General features: G+C 43.2%; 1 protein-coding gene across 1 annotated transcript in view; it reads right to left on the bottom strand.

The window, feature by feature from the left end:
- LOC112257916 (collagen alpha-1(XXVI) chain-like) overlaps positions 1–18,607 on the bottom strand; it is a 46,107-nt gene that overhangs the window by 8,415 nt on the left and 19,085 nt on the right. Inside the window, exons 4-7 of the mRNA XM_024431853.2 lie at positions 2,803–2,864; positions 2,563–2,689; positions 2,263–2,370; positions 1,995–2,117 (exon numbers count right to left, since the gene is read on the bottom strand). Coding sequence (XP_024287621.1) covers positions 1,995–2,117; positions 2,263–2,370; positions 2,563–2,689; positions 2,803–2,864 — 420 coding nt within the window. The remainder of the gene's footprint in view (positions 1–1,994; positions 2,118–2,262; positions 2,371–2,562; positions 2,690–2,802; positions 2,865–18,607) is intronic.

Raw genomic sequence — 18,607 nt, 5'->3', positions numbered from 1 at the left:
TTACGAGGCAAAACCCCAAACTTTGAAATTACAGAGGAGCTGAATTCCAAACTACAAGGGAAGGGCCTTTTTGCACATCAGATGTATAGCCTTGTCAAAGCCTTCAAGGGAAAATGACTCCTCCTGACCCGCCAAGTAGAAGCCAACAATCTCTCCCACCTTCCGACACTACTGGTCTGTTCCCTATCAGATGACCAGCGGGAGAAATATACATCGCTGCTGTGTGCTTTGAACTGTTAGTTTTCAAAGTGTTGGTTTCCTCTCCTTTCACCTGCAATGTGAACAACGCTCCCACTGACCTGCAACTTGAGCTTATCGATCTTCAGTCTTATGCTGTAATTGGAGAACTATTCAAAACAATGTCACTGACGAAGTTCTATGCATCTCTCGATGAACAAAACTTTCCAAAGGTTAGGAGTTCTGCTCAGAAGATGTTTGTACTGTTTGGGTCAACCTATGTATGTTAACAGACATGTTCAGTGATGAAATATAACAAGTCAAGGCACAGATCATCTTTTATTGACTCTCACCTCTCAGCAATCCTGCCATAGCGACGTCAGAAACTATACCTGAATTCACTGCTCTAGTCAATGCCCATCAGAGACTTCACTCCTCACACTGATTGAGCAGTTTACATGGAATGTTGAGCTGTCAACAGTCATACACATGATGTATAATCCTGTAACATGATTCTGGCCCGCGATGGCCAAAATATATTCTAATGTGGCCCTTCATGGGAAGGAATTGCCCCGGCCTGTCCTACATTGTCCTTCTCCCTTAGCGTGCATATTTATTTTTAGTTGTAACAACTATTCACTATTAGACTTCACATGTCTCACACAGCTAATACTACTACAGGAAGAAGGTAATAGTAATAGGACTCCAAGATTACAGGAACATTCTAGTCATCCACACAGCTAATACTACTACAGGAAGAAGGTAATAGGACTCCAGGATTACAGGAACATTCTAGTCATCCACACAGCTAATACTACTACAGGAAGAAGGTAATTGGACTTCAGGATTACAGGAACATTCTAGTCATCCACACAGCTAATACTACTACAGGAAAAGGTAATAGTAATAGGACTCCAGGATTACAGGAACATTCTAGTCATCCACACAGCTAATACTACTACAGGAAGAAGGTAATAGGACTCCAGGATTACAGGAACATTCTAGTCATCCACACAGCTAATACTACTACAGGAATAAGGTAATAGGACTCCAGGATTACAGGAACATTCTAGTCATCCACACAGCGGCCAACTGACAGGCTTTATGGGGACTCTTGCTTGACTGATAAGATATAAAACCTACAGGTATAGGACTTTTTCCAAGGCCTTGTGAAGGCTCAGTATGCTTAACTAAACTCTCATTTTTCCTTTGAGTGTGACTATATTATAGCTCTTGGCAGACCTGTTGCCTGTGGTCCAATGAGGGTTCTTTGATTAGGAACAGAGAGTTTTAACAGGCAAAGAGGGGGCTGTTCCACTGATGGACTTCCCAGATATGGGCCAATGGGACACCTGGCATGCTGAACTATACTGTACACAGGCCCTATAACTTCATAAATGGTCCATGAACTCTGGGCTATAGGTGAAACTGCACTATGCATGTCAATTGGCTTTAAGGGGGGTCATGACATGTTTTTATTCCTTCCATAATATGTCCCCCAGTTGGTAGAGGAAATAGGTGAGAGTGTAATGTCTCCAAATATTATCAATTGATTGCTATCAGTAACTTACCTTTGAAACAAGGTCTCCACATATATGTTTGGCAGATGGCCCTGAAATAATGGATATTCCAAAATGTCCTAACTGTCAAACTGCCAATGGCAAAAAAGGGGTCAAAAATCACATGAGACTCCTGAAACACTTTCAGAATGAACCATCAGTCATATAAATAAAAAATAGTATCCCTATAGGGCTTATGGCTTTCATTTCTTGGTGTAGTTCTTGGATTTAATTTCTTAGTGTAACAGGGATACTCACACTGGTCCAGCTCCCTCAGACCAAACACATCTCCTCTGTGAGAGAAGGGAGAGGCTGGCCCCGGAGAACCCGCTGGCCCAGGTACACCTCTCTCCCCTGGGGCTCCTCGCTGGCCCTGGGGCCCTGTGGGAACCACAGCACAGCCTGCCTCAACACAACACTGTCTTTATACACAACATACTAATCGAATGTGTCCAAGTGCCAAACTGCTTGGTACCTCAAGTGGTAGTGTATGGGTGTGATACAGATGTGGGGGTAAGACTTATACCTCTGGGTCCCATGGGTCCAGATTTCCCTACGAGACCTGTCTCTCCGGTGCGTCCAGGGGGTCCCACCACGCCTTGGGGTCCAACTGGTCCTGGGGGGCCTCTTGCTCCTTGAACAAAAACTAGTTAACTCAGTCAGAATCCCACCTGATTCAAGACACTTTTATTTTTAAACTTGCTGCACTTTTCTTTAAATTGATAACACAACAGAGTCAAATAGCTGCCATGTAAAACTATGGAGGAAGAAATGTGAATAGTTAACCATCTGAGGTTCAATGAGGTCCTGCAGTAAAGTCCCTCACCTGGTAGGCCAATGGTGGGGGGAGGCATGGGGGTGGGCTGGGGTGCTCCCACCTCGTTATCTGAAGACCTATCTGGGGAGTATCTGAATGGGAGAGGTGGTGGTCCTGCCTCCTCCAGTAACACAATCTGACACAAAACAAAGTAAGATTAGTGTGTTCAGATATGAGATATGAGGCCGTGTTAATATGTTCATGTAGGCAGTACTGTTTAAATAACATGTTTGGTTGATGCAAGCTTACCTTGGACTCAAGGATACTCAGTCTGTTATTCATATCAGTATAGCCAGTGCAGTTCATACATTCTAGGAAGAGAGAGCGAAAGAAAGAAAGAAAGAAAGAAAGAGGGGAGAGAGAGAGGGGTAACAGTTAGTAATACATTGTAGCTTGTTGCTTTAAGTGAGAGATACCATATTATCTCTCAAGTTAGCAGAAACAGATGAGACTCATACCTTTGTCCTTTCAATACATCCATACCAATTCACAGTGCAATGGTGTGCATTTGCAATAATGCAATTCCAATGGTAGAGGACATGGTTTGGCATATGGTTTGGCTTAAGAAGATACACATTTTCCAGACAGACTAGCACAAAAGATAAAAACAAACACACAGTGTGTTGGATAAGAGACAGAGAGAGGTTTCATGTAGTGGCTGGGACATTATGACGTGTGCCAGTCAAAGCAGCAGCACAGCGGCATGGTGACACAGGATGGAGAGACAGCCAACGCTGCTTAGATGACATACAGGATGGAGAGACAGCAAACGCTGCTTAGATGACACAGGATGGAGAGACAGCAAACGCTGCTTAGATGACATACAGGATGGAGAGACAGCAAACGCTGCTTAGATGACACAGGATGGAGAGACAGCAAACGCTGCTTAGATGACACAGGATGGAGAGACAGCAAACGCTGCTTAGATGACATACAGGATGGAGAGACAGCAAACGCTGCTTAGATGACATACAGGATGGAGAGACAGCAAACGCTGCTTAGATGACACAGGATGGAGAGACAGCAAACGCTGCTTAGATGACAGGATGGAGAGACAGCAAACGCTGCTTAGATGACATACTGGATGGATGGAGAGACAGCAAACGCTGCTTAGATGACATACTGGATGGAGAGACAGCAAACGCTGCTTAGATGACACAGGATGGAGAGACAGCAAACGCTGCTTAGATGACACACAGGATGGAGAGACAGCAAACGCCCTGTGCTTAGATGACACACAGAATGGAGAGACAGCAAACGCTGCTTAGATGACACACAGGATGGAGAGACAGCAAACGCTGCTTAGATGACATACAGGATGGAGAGACAGCAAACGCTGCTTAGATGACACACAGGATGGAGAGACAGCAAACGCCCTGTGCTTAGATGACACACAGGATGGAGAGACAGCAAACGCTGCTTAGATGACACACAGGATGGAGAGACAGCAAACGCCCTGTGCTTAGATGACACAGGCTGGAGAGACAGCAAACGCCCTGTGCTTAGATGACACAGGATGGAGAGACAGCAAACGCCCTGTGCTTAGATGACACAGGATGGAGAGACAGCAAACGCCCTGTGCTTAGATGACACAGGCTGGAGAAACAGCAAACGCCCTGTGCTTAGATGACACAGGATGGAGAGACAGCAAACGCCCTGTGCTTAGATGACACAGGCTGGAGAGACAGCAAACGCCCTGTGCTTAGATGACACAGGATGGAGAGACAGCAAACGCCCTGTGCTTAGATGACATACAGGCTGGAGAGACAGCAAACGCCCTGTGCTTAGATGACACAGGATGGAGAGACAGCAAACGCCCTGTGCTTAGATGACATACAGGCTGGAGAGACAGCAAACGCCCTGTGCTTAGATGACATACAGGCTGGAGAGACAGCAAACGCCCTGTGCTTAGATGACACAGGCTGGAGAGACAGCAAACGCCCTGTGCTTAGATGACATACAGGCTGGAGAGAGGGAAAGAAAGTAGTGAGAGGGAGGTGAGAAATGGAGAAAATGACAGTGAGAGAGAGAAAGGGAGATAGATAGAGGAAGAGTGAAAGAGAGTGATGTGAAGCTTGCCTGGCAGCCTCCCTGACCATCAAGCTTCTCTCTTTGCCAGAGAAAAAAACCTTCCCTCCTCCTTTGCCAATTCTACCAACTCCTGGCCAAAGTATCCTTCTCTGTCAGGCAGCTCTGAGACTTGGCATTAGCCATGTGTTCAAACGGCACCGCCACTCTGGCCCGCGCCAGTGCTTGTCAGAGACACCCACCACGGTCCACCACCTCTGACAGGACAGCCTTACCGCTGCCTGCTGTCCGGTGCCCGTCTCTCTGCCAACATGCCATAGCAACATCACGCTATGAAGGGCAGAGAGGGGCCAGGGCCAGGCTGTCATGTCCTAAAATGCCCTGGGATTTGAAATGGAATGGAACATAGTACAACCACTCTTAGTTCATCGACTGATACTGTATGATACCTACTGAGGTGGGAAGTTTACATACACTTAGGTTGGAGTCATTAAAACTCGTTTTTCAACCACTATGTTTTTGGCAAGTCGGTTAGGACATCTACTTTGTGCACGACACAAGTAATTTTTCCAACAATTGTTTACAGACAGATTATTTCACTTATAATTAACTGTATCACAATTCCAGTGGGTCAGAAGTTTACATACACTAAGTTGACTGTGCCTTGGAAAATTCCATAAAATGATGTCATAGCTTTAGAAGCTGATAGGCTAATTGACATCATTTGAGTCAATTGGAGGTGTATCTGTGGATGTATTTCAAGGCCTACCTTCAAACTCAGTGCCTCTTTGCTTGACATCATGGGAAAATCAAAAGAAATCAGCCAAGACCTCAGATTCATGGTTCATCCTTGGGAGCAATTTCCAAACGCCTGAAGGTGCCACGTTCATCTATACAAACAATAGTACGCAAGTATATACACCATGGGACCACGCAGCCGTCATACCGCTCAAGAAGGAGATGTGTTCTGTCTCCTAGAGATGAATGTACTTGGTGCGAAAAGTGCAAATAAATCCCAGAACAACAGCAAAGGACCATGTGAAGATACTGGAGGAAACAGGTACAAAAGTATCTATATCCACAGTAAAACAAGACCTATATGGACATAACCCGAAAGGCCGCTCAGCAAGGAAGAAGCCACAGCTCCAAAACCACCATAAAAAAGCCAGACTACGGTTTGCAACTGCACATGGGGACAAAGATCATACTTTTTGGAGAAATGTCCTCTGGTCTGATGAAACAAAAATAGAACTCTTTGGCCATAATGACCATCATTATGTTTGGAGGAAAAAGGGGGAGGCTTGCAAGCTGAAGAACACCATCCCAACTGTGAAGCACGGGGGTGGCAGAATCATGTTGTGGGGGTGCTTTGCTGCAGGAGGGACTGGTGCACTTCACAAAATAGATGGCATCATGGGTAGGAAAAATTATGTGGATATATTGAAGCAACATCTCAAGACATCAGTCAGAAAGTTAAAGCTTGGTCGCAAATGGGTCTTCTAAATGGACAATGACCCCAAGCATACTTCCAAATTATGGCAAAATGGCTTAAGGACAACAAAGTCAAGGTATTGGAGTTGCCATCACAAAGCCCTGACCTCAATGCTATAGGAACTGAAAAAGCGTGTGCGAGCAAGGAGGCCTACAAATCTGACTCAGTTACACCAGCTCTGTCAGGAGGAATAGGCCAAAATTCACCCAACTTATTGTGGGAAGCTTGTGTAAGGCTACCTGAAACATTTGACCCAAGTTAAACAATTTAAAGGCATTGCTACCAAATACTAATTGAGTGTATGTAAACTTCTGACCCACTGGGAATGTGAGGAAAGAAATAAAAGCTGAAATAAATCATTCTCTCTACTATTATTCTGACATTTAACAGTCTTAAAACAAAGTGGTGACCTAACTAACCTAAGACGGGGACTTTTTTACTAGGATTAAATGTCAGGAATTGTGAAAAACTGAGTTTAAATGTATTTGGTTAAGGTGTGTGTAAGTAAACTTCCAACTTCAACTGTATAAGTGGGAATTATATTTCTTACGAAATTGAAAACATAGCCAGGGATATCCTAGGGGTTGATCAAGGAAAGGCACATGTCAGGCCCATGCTTAGAATCACCTTCATGAACTGCAGTTTTTTGTGTACATGGCATTTCCATAGCATTTCACACAAATTCTCAAAGCACTTTATGTTGTCTGTCTGGCGTAACTCTATGGAACTGGTTCCCAAACTTTTGGGGGGTTGAGAACCATTGTAGCTTTTTGAGTTCCCTTGTGACACACCAAGGGTTCTAGACAGCACTCCGTCTTAGGACACAACCCAAAAAAGAATTAGCTGCAAACCACCAGTGAATCCAGACCCATCTATGAAAAATACATCACTATGTTGTCTGGGAAAACATTGTCTGTCATTCAGCTACAGACTACATCAAAGTATGCATTGTTGACTTGGCATAAATAAAATGCTATATGAAATTATGCCATGTGCATGTGGTTATTAATAAGTGGAATTAACATTTATGGCCTAAAAGTCGTGTTTTTCCTCCAGTTTTCTGAGTAATGAATGTGACATCAGCGTGAAGGTGTTTGTTGACACGTGGAATGTGTGGTGGGAATCATGGAATATTGCAAGACCTGAGGTGGGATGCCAAGAGACAGACAAGGGAATGAAAAGATCAGAGAGACCCTAAAACACATTTGTTACACTATTATAAAATGTGTTTACACTGTTCTTTTCAACTCAAATCAAATTGTAAGTTTCAAAAATCCAATTGGATGAGCTCATTTTTTAGGAGGGTTAGTCGCTGCCATGTACACAAAATACTGCAGTTCATGAAGGTGATTCTAAGCATAGGCCTGACGTGCTTTTCCTTGATCAACCCCTAGGATATTGTCCATTTTGAATCTTCTCTCTCCCTGGCTATGTTTTCAATCTCGTAAGACATATAATTCCCACATATATACAGTAGGTATCATACAGTATCAATAGATGAACTAAGAGTGGTTGTACTATGTTCCATTCCATTACAAATCCCAGGCCACAGAATACGCATGGCAAGAAGACAAGAAGAGAAAGGAGGGTGATGATGATTATCCATTGTCTCCACTGTCAATCATGACAAACTCTGCACTGGGGTCTTTTGTCTGATGAGATACCAAAATAAAGAGGTTGATTCAAGAGATTCAGGCCATCTGCACAGCATGTGTGTGTGTGTGTGTGTGTGTGTGTGGTGGAGTTCTGTGGTGGCCTTGGCAGGTTCCCCCATCAGCCTGAGTGATCTTGAACAGTAACATGACTAATTCACGCACTCAAGCTGCCTGTTGCGTTGATGCACAATCAGGCACTGAAAGCACATTTGCAGCTTTTCCCCCCACACACATTCATATTGCTATATAATGACTGCCAAGAGGCCAGTACAGACAGAATGGTGATGTTTGTCCTGGCATAGGTACTGCAATAACATAAGACAACCTTTTATGGTCACAAACATGTGCTGTGGCTTTTTGTGGCGTGGTTAGGGTTAGGGTTGGTGTTAGGGTTAGGGGTTAGGGTAAGGGGTTAGGGTTAGGGTTAGAGTAAGGGGTTAGGGTTAGGGGTTAGGGTAAGGGTTTAGGATAAGGGTTAGGGTAAGTGTTAGGGTTAGGGGTTAGAGTAAGTGTTAGGGTTAGGGTAAGGGTTAGGGGTTAGGGTTAGGGGTTAGGGTTAGGGTAAGGGTTAGGGTTAGGGGTTAGGGTTAGGGGTTAGGGTTCCCATGACTGTGGAAGGGCATCAAGGTCTGCAGCAGCTGGATACAGAATGGAATCCATGCAGTGAAGAGTAGTGATAAGACAAAATTGAGTCCATAACTTTGAAAGTTTCTTGTTACTGAAAGGATCATCTTCAAATATAGCTCAAAAGTTATTTTATTCATTTTCAACAGCTTACCCATAAAACATAATAGACTCAAGGTGAAATGGAAACGTGCTGCCGGGAAAATATTCAATTTGTGTGGCTCTCCTGATGACTGAAGGACAAGTAGCCCCAGCAGCTAGCTGAATTACAGGCTGGTGTAAAACCTGTAGTATGATAAATACAGGCCTGGATGACACTACACATAGCAGGGACGCGATGTTGCCGCCTTGTGATTTTTATTTTAAATGTTTTATTTGAAACTTTATTTAACTAGGTGATGACAAGAGTCGGCCATTTTAACGAACACCACCGTTAACAGTTGGCATGAGAGGCACCTCTGTAAGCTTGTGACTCTGTTGTGAGCACACTGACAGCTCTGCACCACATATCAACATATAAAGACACACAGGAAAAGCTAGATATTTGAGTGTACTGGATTTTATATATATATACACATATACAGTGGCAAGAAAAAGTATATGAACCCTTTGGAATTACCTGGACTTCTACAAAAATTGTTCATAAAATTTGATCATCTAAGTCACAACAATAGACAAACACGGTCTGCTTAAACTAATAACACACAAACAATTTTACGTTTTCATGTCTTTATTGAACACACCGTGTAAACGTTCACAGAGCAGGGTGGGGAAGTATGTGAACCCTTGGATTTAATAACTGGTTGGCCCTCTTTTGGCAGCAATAAACTCAATCGAATGTTTTCTGTAGTTGCGGATCAGACCTGCACAACAGTCAGGAGGAATTTTGGACCATTCCTCTTTTCAGTTCAGCAATATTCTTGGGATGTCTGGTGTGAACCGCTTTCTTGAGGTCATGTCACAGCATCTCAAAACGGATAGAGGTCAGGACTCTGATTGGGCCACTCCAGAAGGCGTATATTCTTCTGTTGAAGCCATACTGTTGTTGATTTACTTCTGTGTTTTGGGTCGTTGTCCAACTTCTGTTGAACTTCAATTGGCGGACAGATAGCCTTACATTCTCCTGCAAAATGTCTTGATAGACTTGGGAATTCATTTTTCCATCGATGATAGCAAGCTGTCCAGGCCCTGAGACAGCAAAGCAGCCCCAAACCATGATGCTCCCTCCACCATACTTTACAGTTGGGATGAGGTTTGAATGTTGGTGTGCTGTGCCTTTTTTTCTCCACACATAGTGTTGTGTGTTCCTTCCAAATAACTCAACTTTAGTTTCATTTGTCCACAGAATATTTTGCCAGTAGCGATGTGGAACATCCAGATGCGCTTTTGCAACCTTGAGACGTGCAGCAATGTTTTTTTGGACAGCAGTGCCTTCTTCCGTGGTGTCCTCCCATGAACACCATTCTTGTTTAGTGTTTTACGTATCATAGACTTCCAGAGATTTTTGTACGTCTTTAGCTGACAGGATTCTTCTTAACCTCATTGAGCGTTCTGCACTGTGCTCTTGCAGTCATCTTTGCCGGACGGCCACTCCTAGGGAGAGTAGCAACAGCGCTGAACTTTCTCCATTTATAGACAATTTGTCTTACCGTGGACTGATGAACATCAAGGCTTTTATAGATACTTTTGTAACCCTTTCCAGCTTTATTATAAAGTCAACAATTCTTAATCTTGGGTCTTCTGAGATCTCATTGTTTGAGGCATGGTTCACATCAGGCAATGCTTCTTGTGAATAACTCATATTTTGTAAGTGTTTTTTTATAGGGGAGGGCAGCTCTAACCAACATCTCCAATCTCGTCTCAATGATTGTACTCCAGGTTAGCTGACCCCTGACTCCAGTTAGCTTTTGGAGGAGTCATTAGCCTAGGGGTTCACATACTTTTTCCAACCTACACTGTGAATGTTTAAATGATGTATTCAATACAGACAAGAAAAACACAAGAATTTGTGTGTTAGTTTAAGCACACTATGTTTGTCTATTGTTGTGACCAAGATGAAGATCAGATCTAATTTTATGACCAATTTATGCAGAAATCCAGATAATTCCAAAGGGTTCACATATTTTTCTTGTCACTATATATATATATATATATAGAGAGAGAGAGAGAGAGAGAGAGAGAGAGGAGAGAGAGAGGAGAGAGAGAGAAAATATAAACAACTTGCAACAATTTCAAAGATTTTACTGAGTTACAGTTCCTTTCCGCTCCACACCACTGCCATTCTCTGTTGTCATCTATGCATAGTCACTTTAATTAAGTCTACCTACATGTACATACTACCTCAACTAACCGGTGCCCCCGCACATTGACTCTGTACTGGCACCTCCCTGTATATATTGTTATTTTTTGTTATTACTTGTTACTTTAATCTCCTATTCTTATCCATATTTTTTAAACTGCAATGTCGGTTAGTGGCTCGTAAGTAAGCAATTCACTGTAAGGTCCACACCTGTTGTATTCGTCACATGTGACTCATACAATTTGATTTCATTTGATAAGGAAATCAGTCAATTGAAATAAGTTACTTTAACTGGCAGAATAGCTATTGTCAAAATGAATATATTGCCACGGCTGAATTTGAGTAGTTCAATGCTTCCATTGTCTCCCTCTTCTGGTTATTGGGATAAAATCCATAGTGCGGTTTAAAAATGTACATGGAAAGGTAAGCGATCCCGCATAAAATTAACACATTTACAAGAGAGAGAAGGAAATAGGAGGACTATCCATACCTAACTTTAAATTGTATTTCCAGGCACTAGCATTTCATCCCATGCTAAATTGGTTAAGACATGATTCTTCCGCACCCTGGCTGAGTTTAGAGAGATATATGTTGTCTCCTATTGACCTGGAAGAGGTGGTCTTCTACGCTGTGGTCCTATTATTGCTCACACAATCTCTATTTGGTGCAAAATGTTAAAATGAAACTGGGAATCAAAATGGCTTGTCCATATTCCAATATTTCACACTAATGCCTTGTGATCTGGAGGGTGGCCTTTTGCATCCCCTCAATGGTCCAAATGTGGAATTCGTATCCTTGTCGATATCATGGACAATTTGAGAACATTCCAAAATTTGACAACTTTTTTCTATATTTACAACTTAGCATAGCTGACCTATGGAGTCCCTTGGTAACACAACTACCGAACCATCCAATGCGGGTATTTATAAATAAATGATCTGGGCTCCCGAAACAACGGATCTGACGTGGGAGTGACCTGTAGTTAAATGCTTCTGGGACAAAGTTACAAAATTCATTTCGAAATGCATGAATGTAAATATTCAATGCTTTGCATCTACTATGTTCCTTCACGATGATAGCTCCTTGAATCTCAATAAATCAGAGACAATTGCTGCTGGCAGGCTGCACTGTTGCAAATAATATGTTGGCTCTGGACAAATACACTTGACTTTGTAAAGAATAATCTCAGCTAAAGCCCAAAATCTATAGCCCAAACATACAAATAAAATATACAGTATATAGTGGTGGTGTGGGGGGAGGGGTCATTGACAAGCAACCTTAGTTGATGGGGGTGGGGGTGTGAAGGCGTGGAAAACATGGTTTCCGGATGGGGAGTGGGCGGGAAGTAGATGGTTGGATGGAGACATGTTGGATGGGTGGGGTTGGGCGAATGAGAAGGGAGGTTGGGGGTGGAGGCTCACTTCTTTTTGTTGATTTTTTTTGCGAGCAAACTATGAAATTATAAGAGTTTGTGGAGTGTGCCTCCACCCACACACACACACACACACACACACACACACAAACACAAACACACCAGAAAATGACCAGATGAATAAAGATCTGGTCACTAAAAAAGAACAGTTCTTTTTAAAAGGAGACAGGACAGGAGATGTCGTTTCAGCACAAAAGAAAGTTGACATTTTGGGGCGCGAGAGTGAAAGATAGATGAGCCGCTAAACTAACAGCCAGAGTGTGGCCTGTCTAACCTCATAAAGACCAGTTTTCACTTACCCCTGAGGAGAAACTCCCAGCCACATATTGACCTGAACCCCAGAGCCTCCTCCTGCTGCCTCACAGAGGTCAAGGGTGGACGTGCAGGATGGGCAGAAGTGAAGAAACTGGCTCCTCAACACAGGAACAAACTTGAAGAGTTATAGGCTGTAATTGCTGCCTCATTTGGCATCATGTTAAACAGATCATGTCCAGCAGGATGGAGCCTAGATATCTAGCCGAAACGCTAGTATTTTGTCAGTTTGCTCAAGACTATCATTGCCATCATTGCATGATTACACAAAAATGATGCCTGCACATCTCAAGTTAGGATTTGGCCCAGTGTACAATAGGGGGGTGACTGTACAATGTTTATCCCTACATCTATAAGAGGAAGATACCGATCATAAACAGCCTTGTAGACAGATAACTTATCTTCCACACCTGCTAGTATTTTTCATCTCATGCGGTGTAGCTATTAGGGTTGATCCATCTTGTCTTTTAAAGCCATTATGATACATAGTTCTGTGATGGATTTACCTCTTGCTGTATTTATTTTGTCTTACTTTGTTACAGATACTGTACGGTGTACGGTCAACGTCTCCTCCTTTCTTCCTCTTCCACAGTAAGAGATATGAATTTATGAACTGTTGACCTTGACGGTGCTTTCTCTGCTCCATGGATCTGAGGCTCAGGTAAGTCTATACGGGTCACATTTCAAAGGATGAAGTGCGCCCAGAGTCCGACATCCTGGCACAGACTGCTGTCTGGTCTAAACCCAGGCGTGCTTTTCCTGCGGTGTAGTGTACCACTGGGTAAAGGTCTACCTTCAGACTACTGGACAGGGGAGAGGAGGTGGAAAATACAGATGTTCTCTTCAGTCAGCAGTAAAAGAGAGCGAGAGAGAGAGAGACACCCCCTGAAGACAATGAAGTATGCAGACCCAGAGAGGTGAATACTTTCCCAGATGGAGAGATGGGGTGGAGGACCCATTGGACATTTTTGGCAGCTACTCCACTGGTTCACGAGAGGCAGTAAGCAGATGATAAGGACAGTTGAGGTTTTGAAATGTACACACCATACGCATGCACGCTTCGCACAAATGCCCAAACACACACACACATCGACTTGAATAGAGGAACAGATGAGTTATGAAGCATATTCACGGTGAAAAGTTCATTGCAATAAACTGCACGCAAAACAGATACACATAAACAATCTCACCACACTCACGGAACACACCCATCGACACATAGTTGTGGAGGAAGATGTTTCTGGAAATGTGGCTTTGCAGCTCAGGGCATAAAAACACCAGTCTCCCTCAGCGACAGAGCTGGGCTAATAATAGCACATCTCCCAGACAAAACAAATGGGTCTACAACCTCTTCCTATGCCTATTTTACAGTATGTACAGTGTGTAAAGCACAATATTTATACTGCATGAGTCCAGCTGCAAGCTAATCCTGATCCAGTCCATTGTATACCCCCCCCTTGCAGAATGAGATTGTTAGACTAGGTCTCCCTGGGGCAGATTTGACAGACCACTCTCTGAGGTGGTCTCTAGCTGTCTGACTGTACCCATAAACAAAATAGACTTGATCACACAAACACAGCTCAAAACAAAGCACAAGCCACTACTTAGTGGTGAAATTGTCATAAAAGACCAAATGGGGGACATTCCCTCTTCTCGTCCCCTATGCGATGTCTAGCCCCAATCCAACTAACCCAAGCCACAACAACAAGACGAATTCTAAACAATCCCTCACAAACTTGCAGATCCTTTGTCTGTTTTAAAACTAACACAACCTACATTGTTAGTGATTCCATTGACATGAACTATTCTAACAAATTTTTCTTGTTTCAATGGCTGTTGTGCCTGATGAGATGGGTTATCGCCATATAATATAAGGCACTTAGAGACCTTGCGGATACCATTCCTTGTACTTCATCTACTTTATTACTGCGTTATGCGCCACCATTTAGAATAAAGTGGTGGTATCATCTGACTGAGTCAGACTCAGAGATGTAAACGGAGCTGGGTGGATCTGGCAGACTTTATCAACGTGAGGGGGAGACCTCCCTGCTGAGGAGCGTTTGACACATTTCTCAGCTCGAACACTCAAAACTATGCGAAATTTTAAATGCTCAAAGGAATGAATGATTCCATGCCTTGTGTAATTCAGACCTTCTGGTACTGTACAGTAACAGGGGTCATATGCTCTCACTTAACGGCCCTTTTAAGCTTTACAACTCGCGCACTATAATGTACATACGTACGTACTCACAGAAATCTTTCAGAGTGCATTGTGTTTAAGAGTAAGATGGATGGACTGTTGACAAGGCTGATTGTGCTATCTGATTAAAACAGGGAGCCATGTAGCCATCTAGGATTTTTTTTTAAAGCTCCTAAATGAAACTAGCAGTCTCCTCTGTAGGCCTATAGACATCAAAAGGGGACCATCGAGCTCTCCCAGAAGTTTGGTTGGTGCATCAAATCTGTGAATTCAGATACAGTGGGGCAAAAAAGTATTTAGTCAGCCAGCAATTGTGCAAGTTCTCCCACTTAAAAAGATGAGAGAGGCCTGTAATTTTCATCATAGGTACACTTCAACTATGACAGACAAAATGAGAATTTTTTTCCCAGAAAATCACATTGTAGGATTTTTAATGAATTTATTTGCAAATTATGGTGGAAAATAAGTATTTGGTCAATAACAAAAGTTTATCTCAATACTTTTTTATATACCCTTTGTTGGCAATGACAGAGGTCAAATGTTTTCTGTAAGTCTTCACAAGGTTTTCACACACTGTTGCTGGTATTTTGGCTGATTCCTCCATTCACATCTCCTCTAGAGCAGTGATGTTTTGTGGCTGTTGCTGGGCAACAAGGACTTTCAACTCCCTCCAAAGATGTTCTATGGGGCTGAGATCTGGAGACTGGCTAGGCCACTCCAGGACATTGAAATGCTTCGTTACCCAGGCGGTGTGTTTGGGATCATTGTCATGATGAAAGACCCAGCCATGTTTCATCTTCAATGCCCTTGCTGAAGGAAGGAGGTTTTCACTCAAAATCTCACGAATCATGGCCCCATTCATTCTTTCCTTTACATGGATCAGTCGTCCTGGACCCTTTGCAGAAAAACAGCCCCAAAGCATGATGTTTCCACCCCCATGCTTCACAGTAGGAATGGTGTTCTTTGGATGCAACTCAGCATTCTTTGTCCTCCAAACACGACGAGTTGAGTTTTTACCAAAAATTTAGATTTTGGTTTCATCTGACCATATGACATTCTCCCAATCTTCTTCTGGATCATCCAAATGCTCTCTAGCAAACTTCAGACGGGCCTGGACATGTACTGGCTTAAGCAGGGGGACACGTCTGGCACTGCAGGATTTGAGTCCCTGGCGGCGTAGTGTGTTACTGATGGTAGGCTTAGTTACTTTGGTCCCAGCTCTCTGCAGGTCATTCACTAGGTCCCCCCGTGTGGTTCTGGGATTTCTGCTCACCGTTCTTGTGATCATTTTGACCCCACAGGGTGAGATCTTGCGTGGAGCCCCAGATCGAGGGAGATTATCAGTGGTCTTGTATGTCTTCCATTTCCTAATAATTGCTCCCACAGTTGATTTCTTCAAACCAAGCTGCTTACCTATTGCAGATTCAGTCTTCCCAGCCTGGTGCAGGTCTACAATTTTGTTTCTGGTGTCCTTTGACAGCTCTTTGGTCTTGGCCATAGTGGAGTTTGGAGTGTGACTGTTTGAGGTTGTGGACAGGTGTCTTTTATACTCATAACAAGTTCAAACAGGTGCCATTAATACAGGTAAATAGGGGAGGACAGAGGAGCCTCTTAATGAAGAAGTTACAGGTCTGTGAGAGCCAGAAATCTTGCTTGTTTGTAGGTGACCAAATACTTATTTTCCACCATAATTTGCAAATAAATGTATTAAAAATCCTACAATGTGATTTTCTGGATTTTGTTTTCTCATTTTCTCTGTCATAGTTGAAGTGTACCTATGATGACAATTACAGGCCTCTCTCATCTTTTTAAGTGGGAGAACTTGCACAATTGGTGGCTGACTAAATACTTTTTTGCCCCACTGTAAATAAAAAGGTGTGATGGGTCCGGACTCAAAAAGATGTTGCATAAAGCTTACTACATTTCTGGATTGTTGTATTATTTTCACTGCATCAGAGACAGCGTACACAGACGTTTTGGCTTTGCAGCCTTGTTCAGTGTGTAGGTACACATCTTTTTCACTCATAGACATAGAAAGGTCACTGTGAAGTATGAACTGTGTTTAGTTACTCGACAGATGGGTACGCCAGCTGTTTTGCGAAGTATCCCATTCCAAACAGTTGCTTATAAAGGACATGTCAAAATGATGGCAGATTCTGGAATTACAGTATTACTTGAGTTTGAGGAATGAGGCTTGATTAAACTGCTGGCTTACTTAGAGCTCTGCAATCAGCTGGCATGTGCTGAATGCTAAATGGAGCTCCCCAGTAGAAGTGGCCAGCCCCCACCCCTCCCTCAGCGGTCAGTCAGAGTTGGGCCTGGCTGTGTCTTCTCAGTCTCCTTCGTTCTGGCAGATTTATGGGAGGTCACAGTGTGGCAAGTTTAGGCACACTTCCTGGTGGACTGTCAATTCCCCAACATACTAACTCAAGGTAACTCAAGGAGTCAAAGTGATTTGAGTAAAGAGCTGTGGAAAAATGTGCTTTCAGTTTGGGCAAGCGTTGCACAAAAGATATCTGAACCCTAGTGGAGGATACATATGCTAAAGTAAAACTTTGTCAGGGGATACTTTTAGTAGTCATTCTACACTCCACGTCCACTGTCCCCAGCCATGATGCTTTGATGGAAGATGGAACTTGAAGTCAAACCATAATAAGTCATTGTGTCCTGCTTGTTTTCTCATAGCTCTTCACATCAGCATACAGCAGTTTCCTACTGTGTGCAGCTGCTCCTCTTATGTCTTTATCATCCAAACAACATTCTCAGTGTTCTCCTGTTTCGCATGCTACAAGCCCAAGCAAATAACACCAGGGAAAGGATTTGATCGTGCCGCTATCCCAATGAGTCTGCAGGAATTTATGGGAAAACAGGTTGGCCAAAGATTGTCTGCATTGAACACCAACCTCTTCATAACTCAAGGTGGGACTAACCGTACAAACCAAACACATCAACTCCATGATCCCAGACTAACTCCAATTTGCATAATGTCCCAACAGATCCATAGACGACTCGATCTAAATTGCACTCCACACTGCCCTCACCCACCTAGATAAGAGGAATACTTATGTGAGAATGCTGTTCATTGACTACAATGACTACAGCTCAGCGTTCAACACCATAGTCCCCTCCAAGCTCGTCACCAAGCTTAGGACCCTGGGACTGAAAATGGAGCTTCAGAGGGTGGTGTAGACAGCCCAGTACATCACTGGGGCTGAGCTCCTTGACATTCAGGACCTGGCCATCCAGGCGGTGTGAAAAGAAGGCCCGGAGCATGGCGAAAGACTCCAGCCACCAAGCCATAGACTGTTCTCTCGGCTTCCGCACGGCAAGCAGTACCGGTGTATCAAGTCTGACACCAACAGGTTCCTGAACAGCTTCTATACCCAAGCCATAAGACTGCTAAATGGTTAACTAAATAGCTAACAAAATGGCTACGCAGACTGAGTTGACTCCTGTATTTTATAAAAATCTCTATGCACACTCACAGGGTCCTACATACTCATGCACACTGACACTCCAACACACACACAAACACTCCATAATTTACCCACGCACACAATATGCACATACACTTACAGTATATTGACTCTACACGCACACACACCCACTCACATACAATCATCATATTCACTGCTGCTACTCTGTTTATCATATATCCTGATGGCTAGTCACCTTACCCCTTTATATACAGTTGAAGTCGGAGGTTTACATACACCTTAGCCAAATAACATTTAATCCTAGTAAAAATTCCAGTTAGGATCACCACTTTGTTTTAAGAATGTGAAATGTCAGAATAATAGTAGAGAAAATGATTTATTTGTGGTTTTATTACTTTCATCACATTCCCCGTGAGTCAGAAGTTTACATACACTCAATTAGTATTTGGTAGCATTGCCTTTAAATTGTTTAACTTGGGTCAAACGTTTTGCGTAGCCTTCCACAAGCTTCCCACATTAAGTTGGGTGAATTTTGGCTCATTTTTCGTGACAGAGCTGGTGCAACGGAGTCAGGT

This window comes from Oncorhynchus tshawytscha, linkage group LG09 (genome assembly GCF_018296145.1).
Source record: "Oncorhynchus tshawytscha isolate Ot180627B linkage group LG09, Otsh_v2.0, whole genome shotgun sequence".
NCBI lineage: Eukaryota > Metazoa > Chordata > Actinopteri > Salmoniformes > Salmonidae > Oncorhynchus > Oncorhynchus tshawytscha.
Note: the sequence above shows the minus strand (reverse complement) of the source record. Positions and strands in the feature narration are given on the sequence as shown.